The following is a 22,457-nucleotide window of genomic DNA, read 5'->3' as shown; positions in this document are numbered from 1 at the left end:
TTTTGTGTTTGTTTTAATATTCATCTTGTGTTTTTATTAAAAGAATCTATGTATCATAACATTTTGAAGAGGCAGATGATTTAATTTAAAGACTGAAAGTATGACACAGTAAATAATTAATTTTTAAAATTGCTTTCTGTTTTATAGATTATCTTGTCTGACAATCTGAGTGAGAGCTTTTCTTCTTGTCCATGGAATTGTTCTTGTTGGCCAGAGTCTACATCACAGCTTTTCCAATGTCCAGTTGGGCTTTCATTGACAAAAAGATCATTCTATGGGCCCTGCAAACTAAACCATGAATATTAGCAGTCCTAAAGAAAACATAAAGTCCTCTGACATTCCAGGAGTTATGTGTTTATGCCATTCTAGTTATGGCATCTTTAGCTTTTGGAGTCTACCTAAACCCAAATTCCTGTTATTTATATGCTTGGTAAAAGCATTTCTGTTTTATCAGTTCCCCAAGAAGAAATTAATCTACAAATTCATATTTGTTTCATTGTTGGGAAAGACCATGGGCAGGAGTTGGGAGAGACCCTGGGGGAAGCTTAGCAGGGACAATAAGGTCCAATAGTGCCCTCAGGGCCCTGACATCTACTCTAACACCCACTTCTTCTCTGAACAATTCTGTCCATCACACCTAATAATGCTCATTTTAAAGTGATTTTTCTTTTTCCAAGTGAGATTATAATTTTTCTATGTCATATTCTGCATCCTTTGAACAGATAAAATTTCATCATAATGTCTGATAGAAACATTACCTCTGTTAAAAATAACTACAAATCTGACTGCCATTTCCATACTTTTTCCAAACTGCTCTGAATCTACATCGTAGCAGTGCAAATATTACATGGAAGATCCACCCTTTCACTGTGGATGTCTCATTCAGAGACACTCAGGCAGAATATTCTCATGTGCTTTCCCTCAAATCTCCTGAAGCACAGCAGTAAGCTTTGGAAGATAAGGGTATTGAGAGCCATTGAGGAAATTCTCCTAGCACGTGGTTGTTTTATTGAGAAGGGCTCTAGTGGTATTTCACTGACAAATGGTCCTTTTGGGGTCACTTCCTCTGGTTTGCTGACTACTTCTTTAGGTATATGATCAAAATTGTGTAGAAAAATGGAAAGTAAGCATGTTAGTATAAAATGATCAAGGATTTAATGTGAATGCCAAAGTTTAACTTAAACACATACAGTGATAATAAAAAAAAATTATTATCAAATAAAATCAGCTTATCTTAAATTCCTGTAGAGATTTGCAGAGGAAATATTTAACTGGGGTATGTGGTATGTGAATGAGAGTCTGTGTGGCTGCATGAGGCACCAGGAGAAATAGTATAGCAGAAGTGGAGGGAGTGATGCACTTGCAACAGATTATGACCAACCACGAAATGCAAGAAAGAATATAGGTAAGAATGGAGAATTGGCAACATCTGGGTGTTGGGCCAACTGTTCTAAATCCATGGGATGTCAAGAAAGCCCCATGAAACACAGAGCTATAGCCATATGGTACAACTCAGCTTGGCCCTGAGGTTTTCTCAAGAGAGAATATCAAGAATACCAGAGATTGTGAACCACTGTCACCATTCAGGATGAGCCCAGACAAAGCAACGAGGGCTTGATTGTCAGGGCAGGGCCAGGACTGGCTGCTCCCTAAGGGCCAGGACCTCAGCCTGGTAACCAGCCCCTGAGTGAGGGAACTGGCAGCTGTGGTCAACCAAGAGTCCAACTCATCAAACACATCTGAAAAGGTCCAAGGTCAAGCTGGAAAAATCAATTCCTGGTCAGGGACAAGATAAGGATGAGGACCAGGATGAGGTCTGGTGGCCATAAGCAGGGTCAGATAGAGTCACTGATGACTGCGCCTGTCCACAGTGAAAAAGCAGGACCGAGGGCAAGCCAGGAAGTCATTCTGCAGCTCTGGGTCCCAGCCACTGGGATCTATGGCCAAGGACAGGCATGGCCATGGCTGAGCTGGGGACCAACATGACATGTGACATAACTCAGACAGGGCCTGAAGCTGCAGGGTGGAGCTGTGCCAGGGTGTAGGAGGAGGACTGAGGTGAGGCTGGTCAGGGCCATTATGGTCTCTGAGTGCCCTCAGGGCCCTGACCTTGATACTTGGTGCCCCTTGTCCTCCTCACCATAAGGAATTCTTTCGAAACACACAGATGTTTGTACTGATGAGTAGGAAAGATGGAATATACATGAAAGTGAAATCTATAGAGAATGACTGCTCCTGAAATAGGTCTTGTTTAAAGTGAAAAATTGCTGCCTTCTTCTCTGTGGTCATGTACAGGGCCTTGTTACTGTTATTGTTATACCTATACTCCCTTCATTTCTGCAAATTACAAGAAAACATCTGTGATTGAATAATTTATTTCCATCATTTATCACTTCTCTTAATCTCTCTCAGAAGGACCTCTGGTTTTGCCACAGTTTTAGGGATAGTACTATTACAAGACAATTGAAGTTTCAAATGTCTTAGAAATTTTACAGTTTCTAATAGAGAGTTTATAGAGTTTGTTCCTGTACAAAAGGGAAACTTTTACAAACTCCTGGCTGTTTCTCAGGCAAGCCCCTCAGGGTGAGAGGATAGCAGAGAAAATAGCAGGGTGGTTTCAGAGCCCTTGCAAGCACCCAGACCTCCAGCCTGGAGCTCCATCCAGCATTTTACCTGGTACTGTGGGACACAGGACAAGGCCCTTTTGATTTTCTGTTTTCCTTTTTTGGTATATGGACCTCTTGGCTAATGAGCAAATTAATTATTAAAAAGCATCAGCATGCTTTCATGCTTTTCAGAACCTTTCCAAAGCATTCATGACAGTAGAATAAAAAGTTGTTTTAGGAGAAGGATGGGAAGATATGATTTTACTTTTTTTTTTTCATTGAGGATTTATGTCTGTCATGACTCACAGACTACTGCTGCTGCTCTGTTATGAAAGAGATGAGCCCTGCAGGCAAAACACAGACCAGGTGGGCAAAGACAGCATGTTCAAACACAACACTTCTACTGTACCTTTACTAAGGAAAAGAGTAAACTTACTCCAGTGCTGGGACAGATGAATTCTACACAGGAGGGGTTTTGCTTGTTTGTTTTTCTCTTACAGGCAGACATAAAATGCTTAAACTGGCAGCTGAGCCCTGTGAAAGTCTGACTGTGCTAGCCTGGGACTTTGTTTTGTATGTCACAGTAATGTGCTGTAACTGTAGGAAACATGAGCCATCCCTCAAAGCACATCATTCACGGTGGATCAGCATCTCCTACAAGCAGCTTTTTATCAGGCAGTTTTGGATGAAACCGTTTTTGTTTCAAGAATAAAACCTTCAGTATACTTACTTATTCATCTGGACAGCAATAACCCCCCAGAAAAAAACATTGCATTCAAAGCTGTACCTGGGAGGAGAGATCTCCCTGGGGCATATTCAAGGGGGATTTTTCCATTCCCTCCTGAAATTAGTAACTGCATGGACTTTAAAGGGAAACCAAACATTTTTATGATCATAGGTTTCCCTGATCTCAGGGAGGAGGGAAAACATCTTTCAGTGATACGCTCAACATATGTACGACAAAAGTGGAGCTAATTAAGAGACACTCCCTTTTCCCTTGGCTTTCTGGAATTCCAAACCCTCATCAGAGACAGCAATTATTTTGGGAGTCTTTCACTGTTCCCCTCATCAAGGTGTTTACTTCCGTCTTATGCCATTGCATAAATATGTTTGTAATTTTCTCTTCCTGATGTGGCACAATAATTCCACAGCCTGTTTTTGTTTTTAATTCCGTGTGCTGATGAAGGGCTAAAGCTCACTCAGCGAATTGTTTCTGACCGCTGACCAACTGCAGAGCAATGCAAACCTTCCTGTTGGGAGGGGTTAAAAACTGGTGAACGTAAAGATAGCGTAATATAAATCTGCTGGTTGGTTAGATCTAGTTGGTTGAGAGATATGTGCCTCCTATAGACACCAGCCTTACACCATGCAGTGTAAAACAACTCTGTCTGTTTGTGGTTTTCCCTGTAACTTTCTGCCAACCCTTGGCATAGTTCAAGGCGCTGAGCCAAGGCCATTAAGACTGACTACAGCTGTATTATGAAGGGTCAAAGCAATGTCAGAGCTTAAACCCAGCACCTTAAACACGAGCCCCACTCTATGTCTTTCAGCTGAGTTTTGATTTTTCCAAATTTGTCAGTTTTTCCCTGTAACGAATGAGCAAATAAAACATTAACAGTCTTGCCATGGAACTCTTCCTCCTGATTCCAGCTCCAGAGTACTCACTCTAGCTCTGGGGTCCTCAGTACAGGAAAGACATGGACCTCTTGGAATGAGTTCAGAGGAGGCCATGAAAGATGATCAGAGTGACAGAGCACCTCTCCTATGAAGACAGGTGAGAGAGCTGTTTAGCCTGGAGAAGAGAAGGCTCCAGGGAGACCTAATAATAGCTTTCCAGTATCTAAAAAGGGGCTTATGACACCAAGCTGAGCGGTGTGGCTGACACACTTCAGGGATGGGATGCCATCCAGAGGGAGCTGGACAAGTTTGAGACCTGGGCCTGTGTGACTTTCATGAGAATTAAATGCACCAAGTGTAAGGTGCTCCACATAGGTCTGGGCAAATACCAGTATGAGCACAGGCTGGAAACAGATGGAGAGCAGCCCTGCTGAGAAGGATTGGGTGATGCTGATGGATGCGAGGCTGGCCATGAGCTGTCAGCGTCCTCTCACATCCCAGAGAGCCAAACGTGTCCTGGGCTGCATCCAGGGCCAGGGAGGGGATTCTGCCCCTCTGCTCTGCTCAGACCCCACCTGCAGGGCTGCTTCAGCTCTGGGGTCCCAGCACGGGGAGGACGGGGACCTGCTGGAGCGAGTACAGAGGGACACTGGGATGGTCAGAGGGATGGAGAACCTCTCCTATGAAGAAAGGCTGAGAGAATTGGGATTGTTCAGTCTGGAAAAGAGAAAGCTTTGGGGTGACTTAGCTGTAGCCTTCCGGTACCTGGTGGGGGCCTGCGAGAAAGCTGGAGAGGGACTTTTCAGAAGAGCAAGTAGTGATAAAACAAGGGTGAACGGATTCAAACTAAAAGAGGGCAGGTTCAAATCAGACACTTGGAAGAAGTTCTTCACTGTCAGCGCAGTGAGGCACGGGAATAGGCTGCCCAGAGAAGCTGTGGATGCCCAATCCCTGGAAGTGTCCGAGGCCAGGTTGGATGGGGCTTTGAACAACCTGGTGTAGTGAGCGGTGCGCCCCTGCCCACGGCAGGGAGGCTGCAACTGGATAACCTTTAAGGTCCTTTCCAACCGAATCCATTCCATGGTTTTGTGATTCCCCCACACCATCACACTGCTGAGGACAAAATTTATGCCAGCACTAATCACATATCCCGTTTCTATTAAGGCTTTTTTTTTTTTTTTTTTCCTTTCCGGTTTATAATCTCTATCACAGCTCAATTTCCTTGCAGCAGCACGAACTCATTTCGTTGAGTTACATCCCACACTGTCCACCCTGCCGGCGGCGGAGCCCGGGCCGGGGCGGTGTCTCCCGGCGGCGCGGCCCCAGTGACGCGCTCCGGCTGCGCCCGGCCCCGCCCCGGCCCGGCCGAGCGCGACCCACGCGGGGCGGCGGGGCAGCATGGGCCGGCCCGGCGGCGGTGGGGCCGCAGCGGCCGCCATGGACCCCGTGCGCAGCTTCGAGCGCTGGAAGAAGAAATACACCCGGCGGACGAAGAGGCTGCGGCTGCAGCGCAAGGAAAGGAAGAAGCCCGAGTGGCAGGTGGAGCGGGAGAACATCGGCCGCCTGGTGCAGCGCTACCCCGAGGTACGGCCGGGCCGGGAGCCAGGGGCTGTGCGGGGGGGCGCGGCGGTCTGTGAAAAAGGGGCTCCTCTCCTCGTGTGGCGTGTGTATGGATAGAACAGGGAGGGGGGATGGTATCTGCAGGTTCTGGGCAGCGGTGGGAAGCCCCCTGGTCGGCAGGGCTGTTGGAGGTGCCCGTAGGTAAGAGGTGTGTCGGGCGGCACTGCTGTGCGGCGAGCTCTTGCTGTCACGAGGTCGGGATGAGGCTCTGTTGTTTTTCCCCAGGCAGAGCAGGAGGGGCCAGCAGGCGCAGTTCCAGGGGTTTTGGTGAGGGTAACTGGACAGGCTGTGGAGCCGGGGGCAGTGGGACCCTCGGGCAGGGGAGTGTGTGGCTGGGATGGCAGCGAGGGGGAGGCTGGAGCAGGTTGTAACCAGGGGCGCTTGGCCCTTCTCACCAGGCAACGTGGGTATCTCCGTGTTGGACATAGCGCACGGTTGTCTCCATAGCACGACGGGCAAGCTATCAGTATGAATGAATGTGATGTTTAGCCTCGAGTCAGGAAATAGATGTTTGAATGCGAGACCTGAAGTGAGTGGTGTTGGTTTTGTCTCTCAGAGCCCCCTGAATTCCTGCGACAGATAGTCGGCTTTGGAAACACACTGATAAGTGGAAGCACTGTAATTGTGAATAACGGGTTAGATGCGTGCTGCCTGTGGTGCTGCTCTGCCTCCTGCCAGCTTTTGTGAGTTTGCAGGGCAGTTGTACTTGGTTACGCAGCGCTCGGCACAGCTGATGGTAATGACTATTTGGTGGTTGTAATTTGATTGAGCAGACAGTAATGACAAGAGGTATAGAAGAAACACATCTGTTATCGTAAAGAGGTCATGTTAGGTCCATTAGTTAAGATTCAGCGAGTTAGTATTCTTGAGCTTCACTGGATCATTTGCTTTGCTGTGTGAAAACAAATGGCATGTTCCTCTACTCCTAGCCTTGGCTATGTGAATGTCTACGGATGTTTCCGTGTCACTAATGTGACTACACATGTGTCTGTTTCAGGGCATGGGTCATAGTTGTGTTGTATTGTGCAGCTTGGGGCAGCATAGGTGGGGATTGGATAGTGGAAGGTTGTGTTTATGTGTGTTTTTGGGTGTTGAAGAAAAGAGGCTTGTAAGGTTCAGGCATGTTTCCATCAGACTTAAGAGTGAGTAAATGTATGCTTGTCTTAGGATAGTTGTGGGGGCTCTTGGTCTCGCCTCTGCTGCGGCTTTACTGTCCTTTTGCTCCAGGATTCTCTTGCCTGTGAACATACGGTTGAATGCCCACCTAACTTTCTGTCTTCAGTCCTTCAGATAGTCTTTTCTGGTCCCTGACAAGGTTTTCCCCTGGGTCTCCAGTGTTTCTTCCATATTACCCTGGATCTGGTTAAAGTAGGAGTGGGAATTGTGAAGAAGTGCCATGTGCTTGGATCATCAGTGGTCTCCAGTGAGTTCTGCATGATGCAGATCCCTTAGGGACAAGGGAAGTAGGAAGCTTTTGGGTGAGCTCCTCTCTGTGAAGAGCCATGGCTGGGGTCTCTGGCACACAGGCTGTGTGTGGGTTAGATTTATGTGTGCATGGAATAGTGGTAGAATGGTTGGTGGAGGCAAGATGATCCAGCTTGACCTCCTGTCCCTGATTTCATGTGTGAGAATGACTGCATTGGATAAGTGGATAAGCAAGACAGAATTAATAATGAAGACTCAACCACTATACTTTGTTACTGGATTTTTTTTTCATTTGTTGACATGTGATGGCAAGCATGTGGCAGCATAGATGGAAAATGTGAGATTTAGTTTCAATGTGTCCATATAATGGGACCATTTTCTGTGTTATATGTTCACAGATGAGCTGCTTTCTTTTGATTCAGTGACTTTGTTGCCTGACTGTTGGGCTGTTGATGGACATGGTCTTTTCCAAACAGTTGTGCTCATGAAAAGCATTAACAACCTAACTGATGTGCTGGGGAGCTGTTTGTGAAAAATCCGTTCCAGTCTGCTTGGTATCAAATTAGTTGAGTTAGATCAGAATAGTGTTTGAATTATTTGAAATGAGCTGGCTGCTCTCATCTGGAGGTGATTGGAGAGAGCTCACAGTTATGGGTTCCCAGCAGATAAGCAGAGATAGTAGCTTTGGACAGGGAAAAAAACTAAGTAGAAGTTGGTGGTGTTTTCCACTGGTGCATGCAGATGTGGAATACAGCTATCAGAAGATCTACCTCAGATATCAGTCCTTCTTATGCCTTTCATTTGAACATGACTTGAAAATATATCAGTACCTTCGGAGTTTAAGGGTACTACAACATAACATTATTCAGCTCCTGCAAGTATGTAGGGCAGAGAAGTAATACAGGAAGGTGTTGTGACATGGCATTTCCCAACATTCCTTGCTCTTTTAATAGTGTTCTCACTTTTTTCCCTTGGACATCTTTGAAAATGCTAGGCTTACGCTTGTAATGATTTTTAAATTGATTTAGAGAAGTTTAAGGTAGAAGAGTGGAACAATATTTGTCTTCTTTTTTGATTAATACATCTGTTCTTACTGAGTCATCTAGAGTTAAAAAGAAGTTGACTTCTGAAATACTTTAATTATTTAGAACAATTTCAGATTGCTGCAATAACCTGTTTGATGTATCACAAACCTGTTAAAACCTATCCATTTAGTTGCACGTAATCAATTGCATGAATTCTTTTTTGATGTTAGTAAAACGCTTTTCCCTCCTGTAGGCCTACTGTTTTTCTATGCAGAGAGTCTCGTATCTAAAATTAACCAGAAACAGTATACATCACTGAGTTGTAAATGTTTAGCATGCAAAATAGTAAGACTGGGAATTACCAACTGAATTTGGAAATACTTGTCAAGAATTCCAATTTTATGAAAGTCAAAAAAAAGACCTTTTTTATGGTGATTCTGGTAGGATTTTTTCTCTCCTCCAAAATAATGTATGGCAAAGATTTAATTGCTCTTTTAGGACACAGTGAAAGCTTGAAATCTACCTTACGAGTGCTTGGCCTTGAAATGTGTCAAAACCAGGTTTTAATAAGGGCATTATTATCTTTTACCTGTTCTTACCTTTTATTTATAGAGATTAAAGTCATGTGTTAAGTTGCTTGTCTTGATTTTACTGGAGAAAACTATGCTGAAAAGAGTGCTGTTGTGATTTAGATGCTCTAAATAGCTATAACCTCTCAGTTTTCTATCACTTTACAGGCAGGGCTTGTAAAAGGCTCGGTACTTGAAGGAGATACAAGGCTGGTCTGACAGCTCAGTAGCTCTTTATCTGAAGCCTTCTCTGGAATTGTTAACACAAGATGTCAGAGGGTCTGAAGACTATTTTGCTTGGTCCCTGATTTGGGAGACTTCTGTTCAGCAGTTTGTTAGAGATAAACAACACCTATTAGAAATGCATGAGTTGTAAGCTCCAAGTTTGACATTTAGAAATCTCAGTTTATGGATTTTAGTCAGCATGCATTCAAAGCTGTGTAGTCTAGCTTCTTTTTCAGGCTTTATAAATTCAGTAGGTTCTGTTTTTTTTTTCTTGAGTTTTGTGGGTTTTTTGTCCTGCTACTATTAGCTGTGAAGCTTGCCAGTGAAAGCTGTTCACATCTGCTGCAACAGCCTTGAAAATACTACAGTTGTTCCAAGAGCTCTACTTGACACTTCATTTTTGCAAATCATTGAGCAACACTTTTTAGGAAGGGCTCTGTGTGTGTGTGTGTGTGTGTGTAATTAACAGCTCTCAAATATGGGTGCATACAGAGAACTAAGTTAGTAGGTGCCACGACAATCAACTACTTTTTTTAGTATTTTTTTTTAACCCTGTAGGACAGTTCTAAAAAATTAAATACACTGAGTGCTAGAGGTTGGTGAATCTGCTGAGCTTCAGGACACAGGTGAACTCTTCTCTTCCCAGTCAGGTAGATGTAATATTGCTGCAGCTCTGAGTACCCAAATACACCCTGTAGCAAGGGTGAGCATATGTTCCCGGTAGATCCCTGCTGGGATTTGAAAAGGACATCTGGACTCTAGTAAGGTGGAGACCAGGGGCCTCGTGAGGTCCTCTTCAGTCTAAATTTCTCAATGATTTCATGGTGATCTGAGCTTTAAATTGTGCTATTAGCCTGCATTATTCAGGTGTATAATTACTTACTGAATAGTTTATGGTAAATCCAGGTTTAGATTATGTCAAACCTAGTATAAATTGCCTGACTAGCTAACTTGAATCAGGTCATACTGAACAATATATTTATGTTAACACCAATTTGTAGAATGCTATTCAGTTCCTCTCTTACGGTTGGATTGTGAGCATTGATTAAAATTGTTTTGTTTCAGATAAATGCAAGTGAAATCCAAAGATTTTCAGATTTTCCTTTGTCAAAGAAAACCCTAAAAGGTGAGTATAGAACTTTTCTTTGGAAAAATAATATAGGTAAAAGGGAATACCTTGTTCATCTGCATCTGAACATTTTTTTTTTTTAAACTAAGTTTTAGGTAAGTATTGCCATGTATAGCATTTTCTAAACAGAGCAATGCAGTTGTGGGTCAGACAAAATTGAATAGCTTTTTTTCTTTTTTTTTGTTCCTCTTCCCATCCCACACTCTCTCTTCTCTTCCCACCCTGCAAACACTAGGACTGCAGGAATCTCAGTATCGTGTGGTAACAGAGATACAGAGGCAAACCATAGGTTTGGCTTTACAAGGTAAAGATGTACTTGGAGCTGCAAAGACTGGATCAGGCAAAACGTTGGCTTTTATTGTTCCAGTAAGTAATTTACATCCTTCTATTTCTACTCAAACCAAGTTATCTCTGAAATACTGATGTCAGTCAGCTTACATTAGTAGTTCCTGAGAGAAAGGTTAAAATCCAGCTGATCTGTTTCAGGAAGGCCAAGATACTTAGGAATTGAATAAAGCTTCTTGAGCTTATGAAGGAAGTGTATTTTTGATGCCAGGAATATTCTGTGATCCTTACATTAGTAGACCCTGTGTGATTTAGAAAGTGCTTTGTTTTTCTCTCAAGGATGTTTTCCTAGTGCAACTCTAGTTGTCCAATTTTTCTGGCATTTGAAAACTAAGTGTATGAAACAGAATGGTGATTTTCAGTTCCTTAGATTTTTTTAATGACTGGTTTTCACTCCTTTAAAATGTTAACATTTGGACCTTATATAACAAAGGTAACTGTAGTGATTGTGGACTTCCTGTCAACTCCTTGGAAATCACTTCTAGGTGCAAGCAGAAAAGTAGGATGAAAATCCCTGTAATGCATGTACATGTCTGACAGTTTTACTCAAAGCATCATGATGTGCATTTCATTTCTTCAGCTGAGATGTGTGCTTAAAGTGCCCATATAAGTATACAAACCCCAAAGGGTTTAAATTTTTTTTTTGTGGAGTTACTCTGTGTTGAACACTGTGAGAACAGTAGTAGGTGCTTTGAAAACCTCTGTAGTAAAGAAGATTTATACTTTATGCTGCTTTAAAAAAATCTTAGTAGTAGAGAATAAAAAAAAATGTTGGTGGCTTCAAAAGTCTTGTGAATTTAAGAAACAAGTGAGATTACTCTATTATTTAGAGTAGACGTACTTAATTTTATAAACCTTATTTTAAAACCCTTTTAGAGAAGAGGGCTAAGAGAGGAGCTGAAGAGCTGAGGAGTAGAAAAAAATTAATTGTGCAAGTATGGTTACCAGCTCTCAGTATTTCAGAAGGCTTCAGATATTCATACCTGTAAGGTCCTTGTGTTAGGATTAGCTGACTAATAGAGTGTTTCTGCAGCATGAATTCATAAGAGGGGGTATAATCCTGGTATGAACTGTATGGCAACCTGAGTTGGAATGCTCTGTATGTAATGTGTGGATAATACTGCTTCAAGTCTATAAGCCAGACTTAAAGCTTCAATAATTAACGTTCTTCCAGGTGCTCATTCTGTTCCTGGTTCCCACAAAACCTCAAGAGCAGGGAAATTTCTCATATTTTTCTGTACTGATTCCTATTATCATATAAATGGCCTAATTTCCAGAATTTAGCAGAGTAGGATTAATTGTGCAGTGAAGTGTTTATGATTTCCCACCTATTACTGTCTGTCTTAGTTTGGTACTGGAGAATTTTGCTTAACAGCAAGTATCATTACCATCAGTTAGAATTTATATATCATCAACTATGCAAAGTGTGCACTGATGTTTCTTCATGTCATTATTTTAATTAACGTGGCTTTGTCTTTTTTTTAAATGAACTTTGATACCAACTTATTGGACATTTTCCTTCTGAGATTTTTGTGGTGATAACATGGTCACTTCTTTCAGGCTTTGGAACTCCTCTATCGCCAGCAGTGGACTTCAGCTGATGGCCTGGGGGTTTTGATAATCTCGCCTACCCGGGAGCTGGCATATCAAACCTTCAAGGTTCTGCGTAAAGTGGGGAAGAATCATGAGTTCTCAGCTGGCCTTATCATTGGAGGAAAGGTGTGTGTCCTCTCTTGGAGTTTGCTGTATGGAAGCATAGTTGAGTGCTTTATTAAGTGCTAGTTAAGGAAGGAAACCCTGGGCTTGAAGAGTCAAGGAGGAGAGTGGTTAATGGGAACCTATCAGTGACCCACTATTTTCTTAAGTGTATTCTGTGTCTTTTCTGAAGCTTTTTGAGGTATATTTAAAGTCTTTGCAGTGTCCATGACTGGATGGACCTTCCTGCCAAGTCTTCCAGGACTATCCTGTTAATTTAGATTACTCTGAAATACCTTTTCCTCAAGCCAGAGATGTGAGCCTACTGAGGAAATGGTGATATAGCTGTGGGAAGAGGAAAGCTGCTCCTTGTTTATTCTTTCTAAGAGCTGTTAATAGGTTAAACTGGCCTGACTGTCTCTGGTACTGGACTTCTAGTCTGAACAACTAGAGCTGAGATGAATTAACTCAATTTCAGGATCTGAAGGAAGAGTCTGAAAGAATCCACCACATAAATATGCTAATTTGCACTCCAGGACGGCTTTTACAACACATGGATGAAACATCATATTTCTATGCATCTGATCTGCAAATGTTGAGTAAGTTTTTTAAGTACTTGAAAGTACTCGGGAATATATTGTAACAGCTCATGATTGTGTGCAGCACTTCCTTGCATAAAAAGTTTATTCTTCTCATGTTAATGTAGATGAAATGGCATTTGAACTTGCACAAGTTCAAATTAAATTAGAAAACAGCAAAACCCCTTTCTTGTGTGTATTTTCTCTGAAGCAGTTGCTGAGCATGCCATCCCTAGGATGATAAGAACAAACAAGCAGGGGATTTAGTAAGGAACCCAAACCCCAATGTAGTGCCCTGTATAATCTTTAACATTTGTCTTTACTAATGCTAAACTTACCTTTCTGGCTATGGCTCTTGCGTCTTTCCTGACATGGTAATCAACTAGCTATATAGCATATCCATTTCAGTGTGTGTATTTTGGACCAGTTCTAGAAAACATTTTCTTTGTGTTTTAAGACAGATTTCCACTCCTTTTATTCTTTTGTTTGCATTGTTAACATTGTTTGTTTTCATCTTTCCAGCCTGAACAAAAATTTCCAGTGTAATGAAAAGGTTTGCCTGCTTCTAAGAACTGCATAATCTTTAGTGTAGCTTGAGGAACTTAGAAGCAATTAAGAAGCTAATGAAGCTGATAAAATGTGAAATTACGCTTGCTACACTTAGTACAATTCATGGCAGTTAGACAAGAATTGCATTAAATGTAGGCTTTTTTAAAGCTTTGTCTCCATGGTACTCGGTTTATACCCCATATTTCAATGGTAAATTCAGCTTAGGTACAGGAGTGTTTTGCTCTGTCACAAATACTACAACACTGTTTTACGTTCTGTGCTTCTATTTCAGTAAAAGGACAGAGAGTTGTTTGCAAATTGCCGAACTGTTCACTTGAGATGCTGATCTTTTTGCATCTGCACATGAAACTGAGGGCTGTAGTGCATAGATTATGGGAAATACCATGATTTCTGTTGCAAGTATTTTTAAAAATACGTTTTATGAAATACAGGGATATCTAAAGAGACCCCTGTAATGTACAGTAGTTAATTTAATCTCTGCATTTTAAGTACAGATAGAATTTTGTGCTATGTGGATTTAATGTAGAGTTTTTTAATAAGTAAATCTAAAAGCAGTTTGTTCTCAAATTTATCTTTCAATCCAGTTCTTGATGAAGCTGACAGAATTCTAGACATGGGGTTTGCTGATACAATGAATGCAATCATAGAAAATCTACCTAAGAAACGCCAGACCTTGCTTTTTTCTGCAACACAAACAAAATCTGTGAAGGATCTTGCACGGCTGAGTCTGAAAGATCCAGAATATGTTTGGGTTCATGAGAAAGCCAAATTCAGGTATGTTGGGATTGTTTTTTTTTTCCCCTGGGGTGGGTTAGATAGTGATCCCTGCTACTGCTACTGTGACAGTTCCCTGAACTGCTACTGTGACAGTTCACAACCCTGAATCAGAGGTTGTGTTGTGCATCCATCGCTGGATCAGTGTCTGATGCTGCTGTGTGCCTTCCTGAAAGCAAGGAATTTCCAAATAAGGGGGCTAGTTCTGACTGAATCACTACAGGGAGACTGAACCTGTGCTTGTCTTGACTCCTTAGGCTTCTTAGCCTGGAAATTTTTTTCCTCAGGAGGAAGCTGCAGAGTGGATTATAGCCAGTGTGCTGGGTCTAGCAGCACTCTGTTCTGAGTAACTCCTTTTCTGCTATTCGGCATCCTTGCCTCCCGTATGTGTGTGCTTACTGTGCAAAACCAGCACAGATACAGTTTGTGTGCCATTTGTAAATCCAGCTTTCCAAGGACGTGCTTTCCACATGGGAAAGTGCAGAATGGCAGTCTTGTTTGTGTATTCAGTATTAGGAGCCCAAAAGAAAGCACGTGCTGTTAGTTGACGTGCAGTAATTCCCATGGCTTCCTGATGTGCTGCGTTTTCTGTGCATGTTTAGGGCTCTGGCCCTGTGTGCACAAGATAGATTTGTCCTGCCCTACAGTTTGGAGTAGGATGGGAGGCCCTTGCTGGAAGGGAAGTATGTGGTGTGCCATGCTCAGAAAATGTAATGTATCACTAAATGAATGTTGCTTTTTGGCACATAATTTTCTTTTGAAATCCAAATGAAGAATGTTATTTTGCATTTCTGTGGGCTCGATCATATGAGTGTCAAGTTACTTATGAGCATGGATGATTCTTTTTCTGCTCTTCTATGAAATATGCATATTTCCATATGTAAGATGCAGGACAAAGGTGAAGCACAGAGATAAAAATGGCTTTCCTAGGAGCAAACAAGAAATCATCAGGAAAATGCATGGCAGAACCACATTGAATCTTGAAGAAGTTTTTACTATTTGATTTGATTATCTTTGTATTGTACTTAAAATACCTTTTTAAATCAGTAGTACTGTCAAAGGCATCTCAAATAAACATGATTGCCAGAAAGCAAAAGTGTGGTTAATACCCTCTTATCAGAAGAGAATGTACAAGCCTTGTATGGAGTCTTCATTTTGGCAAGTATCTGTTTCACAGATCTCCCAAGTTTGGTGAAGTCTATTTTAAAGTACATTTAATTTTTTTAAGTATTGGGAGAATGCAATTAGATAACAAACCAAATTAAAAGAAAGGCAGGTATTAATTTGTTTTAGAGTTTACTGCCTTAGGTTATTGCCTTATAAAAGCAATTTCCTCTGAAGGATGTAGAAAGCAAAAAGTGCTGTGGCGTAATTCAAATTAAATAGCAGAATAAAAACTGGAGGAGTCTCTTGTAATTTCATCCTCCCAAGTGACCACCTTTAGAAAGGTAATTTTGAATTCACACAGTCTGTTTAGGGTGAAGTAGAGGGACTGTAAGAGATGAGCATTTAGATGTGTTTCAAGGGCAAATATCCCAAATAATTTTTTTTGTTTTATTTCTGCTTTTAAGAACAGAAATGTGAGTTCAGATGACAGTTCAGAGCTTTAGAAAGTCACTTTGCATCTCAGTGCAATCAGCAGAAGTACATCAATGCTCTCTTTTTGTGCATGATTAGACTTTGCTTTGACATTGCCTTAAGCACAAATGATGCTTTAATAGGACTAATAGACAAAATTGCATTTTAAATCAAGGCAATTTGAATGTCGCTGCTTAGACATGGAAAGTTTGCCTTGCTGGAAGTAAATGAATTTAGAAGTAATGTCAAAAGTCATCTGTCCCTCCCCACTGGCTTTTAATAAGGGAATTGATGTAGCTTTCAAATGAAGCTGATAAGACTTGTTTCTCGAAGTGGGAGTTTTCCAGCCTGATTCCTTTTCTTTTCTCCTTTTTCTGAGTGTGTATAAGACACTCTTGGCTTGAAAGAAAGGTGAGGCATTTCTGTGATTTATATAAATGTACTTTTTTAATGTGGTTTTGGTTTTTTTTTTCCTTCTTTAGTACCCCAGCAACTTTGGATCAGAACTATGTTGTCTGTGAGCTTCAGCAAAAAGTAAACATGCTATACTCTTTCCTGAGAACTCATTTGAAAAAGAAGAGCATTGTGTTTTTTGCAAGCTGTAAAGAGGTATGTTTTTTTATTTCCCTCCTTCTGCCCCAGAATTTAAAAGCTGATAAAATGAAGATATTCATATAGATATTAATGCATCAGAGAGGTGAGATTGTGGACTAATTTGCAACAGGAAGTTGGAGGAACAAAACATCACCTACTGCTGCATGTCATTCAGGACCTGGCTTTGAGGCAGTTCAGTGACCCAGGCTCAATGCAGGAAGGTTCTGGAGACCTGAGTGTTCTCAGCCATTTTGACGGTCTGTTAAAAATGAATGCTAAAAGTTAATGTCCAGCTACTTCAATTCTGTCTTTTGACATGTTTCATAGCTAGCTTACAAAGTATTTCAGTAATTGTTCTTGCTCTCCTTACAAGCTTTTAAATGTGCCTGTTTGAGAAGGTGTGATTGTGAAATAGTACTGGCAAAAGTTTTTCTTACATAGCAAGTAATCCTTTAAATACCTGCTTGTATAAGTGTCCTGGGACCACTCTGTTGAAGCTATTTGCAGGTCTTTCTTTGGCACAGGTATTTGTACCTATAACTACTGCATGTATCAATTATTTTACAGTGCAAAAATTGCTTGCTAGTGTAATACAAGGATAGTATTTTACAATAGACCATTTTGCAATGGCCTAGTAAATATTCATTGCAATCCTTTCACCTGTGCAAGAGGTTGGTTGCAATGTTTTTGTTGTTCTGCAGCTGACTGGTGAGTACATTGAAGTAGTCAGCTGTGCTGTAAAGAAATTCTTGGAGCTGCAGCTGTTTTGCAATATACACAATTTATGTAACTACTTTCTTAAAAAGATATTAGGTAGCTGCCTGCTGTAAAACAGTGCTGCATCATGGGTACTGTAGGTAAGAGTAAACAGGCTGATTTTACAAGAGAACATGTTGACATTTGAAATAGTAAACTGAGACTGTAGGCTGATTTGAGTTGCAGATATAAAACACAACACCCCTCCAGTACAGTCTGAAAGAAGTGCTTCTGGTGGACTTTCATACTTTGGTCCCTTGTGTACTGCCGGCGTACTAACGTCCCAAATTGTTCTTGCTGTTACCTACTCTGGTTTCATTTAGGAAATGCCATCAAAAGGCATGGCAGTCTTTTTCCACAGTTGTTTTTGTCTTTCGACCTGGTTGTGTAACAAGGTCTCAACATCTTTTTTCTCTGATGCGGAGAAAACTTTATTTAATTTGATGTACAATTTCCTTTGCTGTATACACTGTATATGATCTTAAAATGTTTAACAGTGCATGGTGATTCTTCTCTCCCTTGATTTGTTGGGTAGGTTCAGTATCTGTTCAGAGTGTTCTGTAAGCTTCAGCCTGGTCTTCCTGTCCTGGCCCTCCATGGCAAGCAGCAGCAGATGAAGAGAATGGAAGTCTACACTTGTTTTGTTCGGAAAAAGGCAGCAGTGCTTTTCGCTACAGATATCGCAGCTCGTGGCCTGGGTAGGTACCCGTAGGAGCTGCAGCTAAACCTGTTGAGGTTTTATAAGACTTTATACTTTGAAGACTGACCCAGTTTTTGAAAAATGAAGCTGTAGTTTGCTTAGGAGCTCAAAATAGAGATGCTTCTTAGAGTTCTGCTTTCTTTACTGAAGCAGCCCATTTCGTCTGTTCTTAGATTTTCTTTTTATCCCAGAGAAATATGTGGTAGGTAAACAGTGATATATCAGTGATGTGTTTGTTTACTACATGTTGTAAGGCAAGATTCCAGCAGTTTTTAAGTATTTCTGATATGCTTGTATCCTGTGGGTTATTTCACAGGATATGAAAAATTGCTAACCTACTGGTACGTGGAAATGGAAACCTGAAATTTTCATGTCTGATAGATGAGTGGCATTATAGGATTGTATTGATAAGAAGACAGAAAAATAAATTAGCGTAAAATTTTTTTCCTTTTAGTTCTTGGAGGCACACAAGACTTTTCAGGAGTCCAGTCATTCCTTGAGATAGCAAACTCTGTTGTCCAAAATGTGAGGTTTTGTCAGTATGTTACAAAAAGAAAGAAGGTGCTTTACAAGCAGAAGTCAGGAATAAAAACTGGTTCTCGTACCTTCCATACTGCTGAAATCTCCCCAGTGACTGGTTCTCATACCTTCCATACTGCTGAAATCTCCCCAGTGACTGGTTCTCGTACCTTCCATACTGCTGAAATCTAATTTGTGTATGATTAGTTTTGTTTAGAGTGTAGGTATAATTCTGGAATACAGTATAGCTGCAGGTTTGGTTTCAGTGCAAAGCATGCTGCTGCTGAGTGAGGTGCAGCAGTTAGAAAATGCTTATTATTAATACCATTCACAGTCAAGGTTGGCTTTTGTCAGGCTTGGTCACCTCCTCCCATTTTTAAGAGGGGCTATTGTATTTTTGTATGTGACAGCTGAAGTGATGCAGTCTCACCACAGCTAACTTCAGACCCCACTGGCGTAGCATATTAACAGTGAGGATTAAAAGTGGGTCAGGTATTGTTGTATAATTGTTAACCATAGAGTGTTTTATCATCTGTGTGACACAAAGCATGTCTATTCTTGTCAAGTGTGAAATTATGTTCCATTCATTGCACTGTCATAATTTAGGAAGTGAACATACAATTAATGTAACTTTCTTTGATGAAGAGAATGATTGTTTATGTATGCTAATGCATGCAACATTTCAGAGGTTGCACCTAATGTCTGTAAATGGGTCCAAGTGATGGTTCTTACTGGAATTAATGCTCTTGCATAGGGGGGTTTTGAGTCCAGTGAACTTACTTTTTGTATTTTTTTCTTTACACAGATTTTCCAGCAGTGAATTGGGTCATTCAGTTTGATTGTCCAGAAGATGCAAACACGTATATCCACAGAGTGGGAAGGACAGCCAGGTTTGTTTTTACTTTTCATTAGTATTTTAATGTTTAAAACAAGATCTCTGTAGGGACAGATCACTGGCTAAAGACTCACTTGAAAAACATTAAGATATAAATTAGAAAGAAAAATCACTAAAAGGCCCTTTTGATTAGTTAGGAGTAATGATTTGACTTAATAATTTCTTAATGAGCTTCAGAGAGTTGTTACAGCCGACAAAAATATCCCTTATTATTCCATCTGATTAGGGATGATTAATAGAGGAAATGGAAAACCTTCTTCCCTTGGCAGGATTACCTCAAAGGATGAGTTGCATGTGTTTGTGGGTGGAAAAGCTTGTTTTGCTACTGACATTTGCAGATAAATAATGTTTTAGACTGTGGATCCAATTTCTTTGTGAAGACTCTTCAAAAGAATGGAGCTAGTTCTTCTTATTTTAATTTGGGAGGAAGGAATCAAATGTTAATTACAGGTTAAATTTTTAATTTTCTGAGTATTTTGTGGAATTATATACTTAAGCATAGCTTTAGTTAAAATATTTGTGGCTAAGCCTTTATGATGGAATGGAGTTACCCAGATACACTGTTGTAAACCAGGTCCTTCATCTCTGAAGTAGATTTTAAGTGAAACAGAAGCTGTTGCTGCATATAATTCGGGAGATCAAAAACCTCATGCAATTATCTGAAGGATGAAATGTGAGGCCTAGCATTATATCTTGTCTCTAATTTAATTTGTTAGTAGTACAGCTTGCAATATAGGCAGCTGTCAAACCTAATGACAGAGCAGTTGCTTAGAATAGGATTTCAACACTATAAGAATTTGAGATCTGCGTTCCTAGATCAGAAGGCTGTAAATTTTGGTGACTGTACCATGGGCACAAAGAGCACTTCCAGCACTCTTTCAAAATGTAGATGTTTTAGCCATGTTTTCATTGTAATTGGAAATATTTCTGCCCCATTCTGTCTCTCTGCTCTCAGTTTTCTGGTCTTCTATGGTAGAAGGGAATGATAAATTTTTTAAATGACTTTGAAAAAAACCTGTCAGTGAACAAAGTCCGTAAGTGTTGTATATAATTAGATAAAACACATAGCTATTTTGCTAATTTAAAATTTAGATGTAATCTTATGCATACCAATTGAGAGAAAAGCATATAGGCGTGGTTAGAGTTCTGTAATATTTTCTTTTTTCTCTTTCTGTGTTTTTTTAATCCTGTGTGGCTTCCATGGAAGGCTTGTAATTTTGTCTTTATGGCATACTGTCATCATGGAAGCAAAACAATGTATTTGGCACAATGTTTAATTGGCAGGGTTTAGGATACTGGTTGAGCTCTTTCTGAGCTGTGTCACTCAGTAAAGCACCTCCCTGGAGTTGTAATCCTCAGGCCTTTTCCCAATTCTCATTAGGAGCTGAGAAGAGCAATTTTAACTAAGTTTAGCATGGGGAAACAGCTCTAAAGAGGTGCCAAGTCAAAGAACTCCTCTTTGTCAGAATGCTTTTATTCAAATGTCTTCTGAGAGGACTTTAGCCTGGCGACCTTACCTTAAGGGTCTGTCTTCAGTGGCCTCTTAAGTACAGCCTTCTGTGATTGCTCGAGGGACAGATTTGGACAGAAAATTGGGGCAGGGTGTCTGTCTCAGGGACTGTGGGCTGTGCTGGACGCCTTACTGGGATGTAGATTACGTTTCCTTCTAAGTCAGTTTTTCAGTGGGGAGACCTTATGGAAATTGGGAGTACATCTGAGCAAGTTGTGTGAGCTGGAGGGTGTTGACTGACAGTGGAAAAGAAAGCTTTTCCGTAGGAAAAGCTTCATGGATATTTTCTGTTTCCTAATCTCATGCAAGGATCAGCAGGTTCTGCCTATACTGGATATTCATTTTGAAGAAACATACAGGCTGTCTCCATCCTTAAGGTAAAAAAGTCCTGGAAGGAAACTTGTTTAGGAATCTTAATAGCATTAAATAAATCTTTGAAAATAAAACAAGGGAGATGTCTAATAATTTTAAGTAAATACTGTGCAATAAGTAAATATGCTAATGCAGTTTTTGATGTGGGTAATTGAGAATGTACTTCTCATTGAAGTCTGTGTTGAGTAGAAAGCTTTTTTTGTTTTCAGTAGCTACACTTCATATGAGAAGCTCGTGTTTCTTCTGGAAACTTGATAAAAATGAACTGAACTGCAATTTAGTAGTCCTCATTAATGAGGTTAGAGATAATTACAAATTTTCATGGGTTATGAGAATATAATTGCATGGAATGAAAGCTAAATTAAATATCTCATCTAATTAAAGGGCTGTGTTAAACTGTAATTAAAACTGGGATGCCAAATACTGTTTACTTTTGAAGTCAAATTATTTTGTGATATGAAAGTAAATATGAAAGGAGAGAAAATATGTTGGGGAAGGGGCTGGTTTTCCATGTATGTGTGGGAACACATACATCTTACAATTTTGCAAAGCTTGATCTAAGACAAGAGGTGACAGTTTTAAGTGGATAAGGCCACTGTGTTCCCTAAGAAACATTTCATTTACATTTTACTCTGCTGAAGAACATAAATTGCAACTCCTGCATTTTTGATTTATGGTTAAGGAAGACCAAGAAAATCTGGGTATAATCCAATAATGCTTTTGCTTTGTAGTAGAACTGACATATATTGAGTGGGGTTTTTTTTAATAAACTTGATAGGTATGCTACGATTAGAGTAACTAGAAGCTGTTTCTTCCAGTTGCTTTCAAAGTCTTAAATAGTTCACCGACAGATGTTCTAAAATACTGACAATATCATGGGCAGTCCAATAAATACTTTGGTGTTATTCTTGCCACACAATTTCTTAGAAAAGTCTGTGGTTTAAAACACTAGATTACAGTGTTTCCTGTGGGATTTAGTTTCAAAAACTCTGAATAAAAGCTGCTTGTAGCAATTGCCTGCAAAACTAATTTCTTCTGGCTTTTAATTTCTATTGATGCCTTCTGTTCTGTAACCTATGAAGCCTACAGTTGAAAGTATTCTTTGATGAATTTTGTGAAAGAAGGTACAGTGCCACTAGGGGACAGCAGAAGATAATAATTTTTGAGGCACCCTGATGCTCATTTTTTTCCCCAGCTGTTTTTCCAAACATAATGTCTAAGTTGTGGGGCATTAAAAAAGTCTATGGGGATATTTTTCTTCCAGTCATGATTGCATTGGTGAGACAAGACACCAAAAAGTTTATTTTATCTTTTTGTTAATGCATAACTACCTTCAATTTTGGACGTACCTATAT

General features: G+C 40.5%; 1 protein-coding gene across 1 annotated transcript in view; it reads left to right on the top strand.

Moving 5' to 3' along the window:
• The first annotated feature begins 5,561 nt into the window (after positions 1-5,561).
• The window catches only part of DDX10 (DEAD-box helicase 10), a 153,382-nt gene continuing 136,486 nt past the window's right edge, over positions 5,562-22,457 (top strand). The window contains exons 1-9 of the mRNA XM_041487417.1: positions 5,562-5,807; positions 10,153-10,213; positions 10,452-10,582; positions 12,122-12,280; positions 12,735-12,855; positions 13,989-14,178; positions 16,239-16,365; positions 17,642-17,804; positions 19,131-19,215. Coding sequence (XP_041343351.1) covers positions 5,622-5,807; positions 10,153-10,213; positions 10,452-10,582; positions 12,122-12,280; positions 12,735-12,855; positions 13,989-14,178; positions 16,239-16,365; positions 17,642-17,804; positions 19,131-19,215 — 1,223 coding nt within the window. The 5' untranslated portion in view covers positions 5,562-5,621. The remainder of the gene's footprint in view (positions 5,808-10,152; positions 10,214-10,451; positions 10,583-12,121; positions 12,281-12,734; positions 12,856-13,988; positions 14,179-16,238; positions 16,366-17,641; positions 17,805-19,130; positions 19,216-22,457) is intronic.

The sequence above is a fragment of the Pyrgilauda ruficollis genome, unplaced genomic scaffold (assembly GCF_017590135.1).
Source record: "Pyrgilauda ruficollis isolate IOZ18807 unplaced genomic scaffold, ASM1759013v1 scaffold8, whole genome shotgun sequence".
NCBI classification, from domain to species: Eukaryota; Metazoa; Chordata; class Aves; order Passeriformes; family Passeridae; genus Pyrgilauda; species Pyrgilauda ruficollis.
Note: the sequence above shows the minus strand (reverse complement) of the source record. Positions and strands in the feature narration are given on the sequence as shown.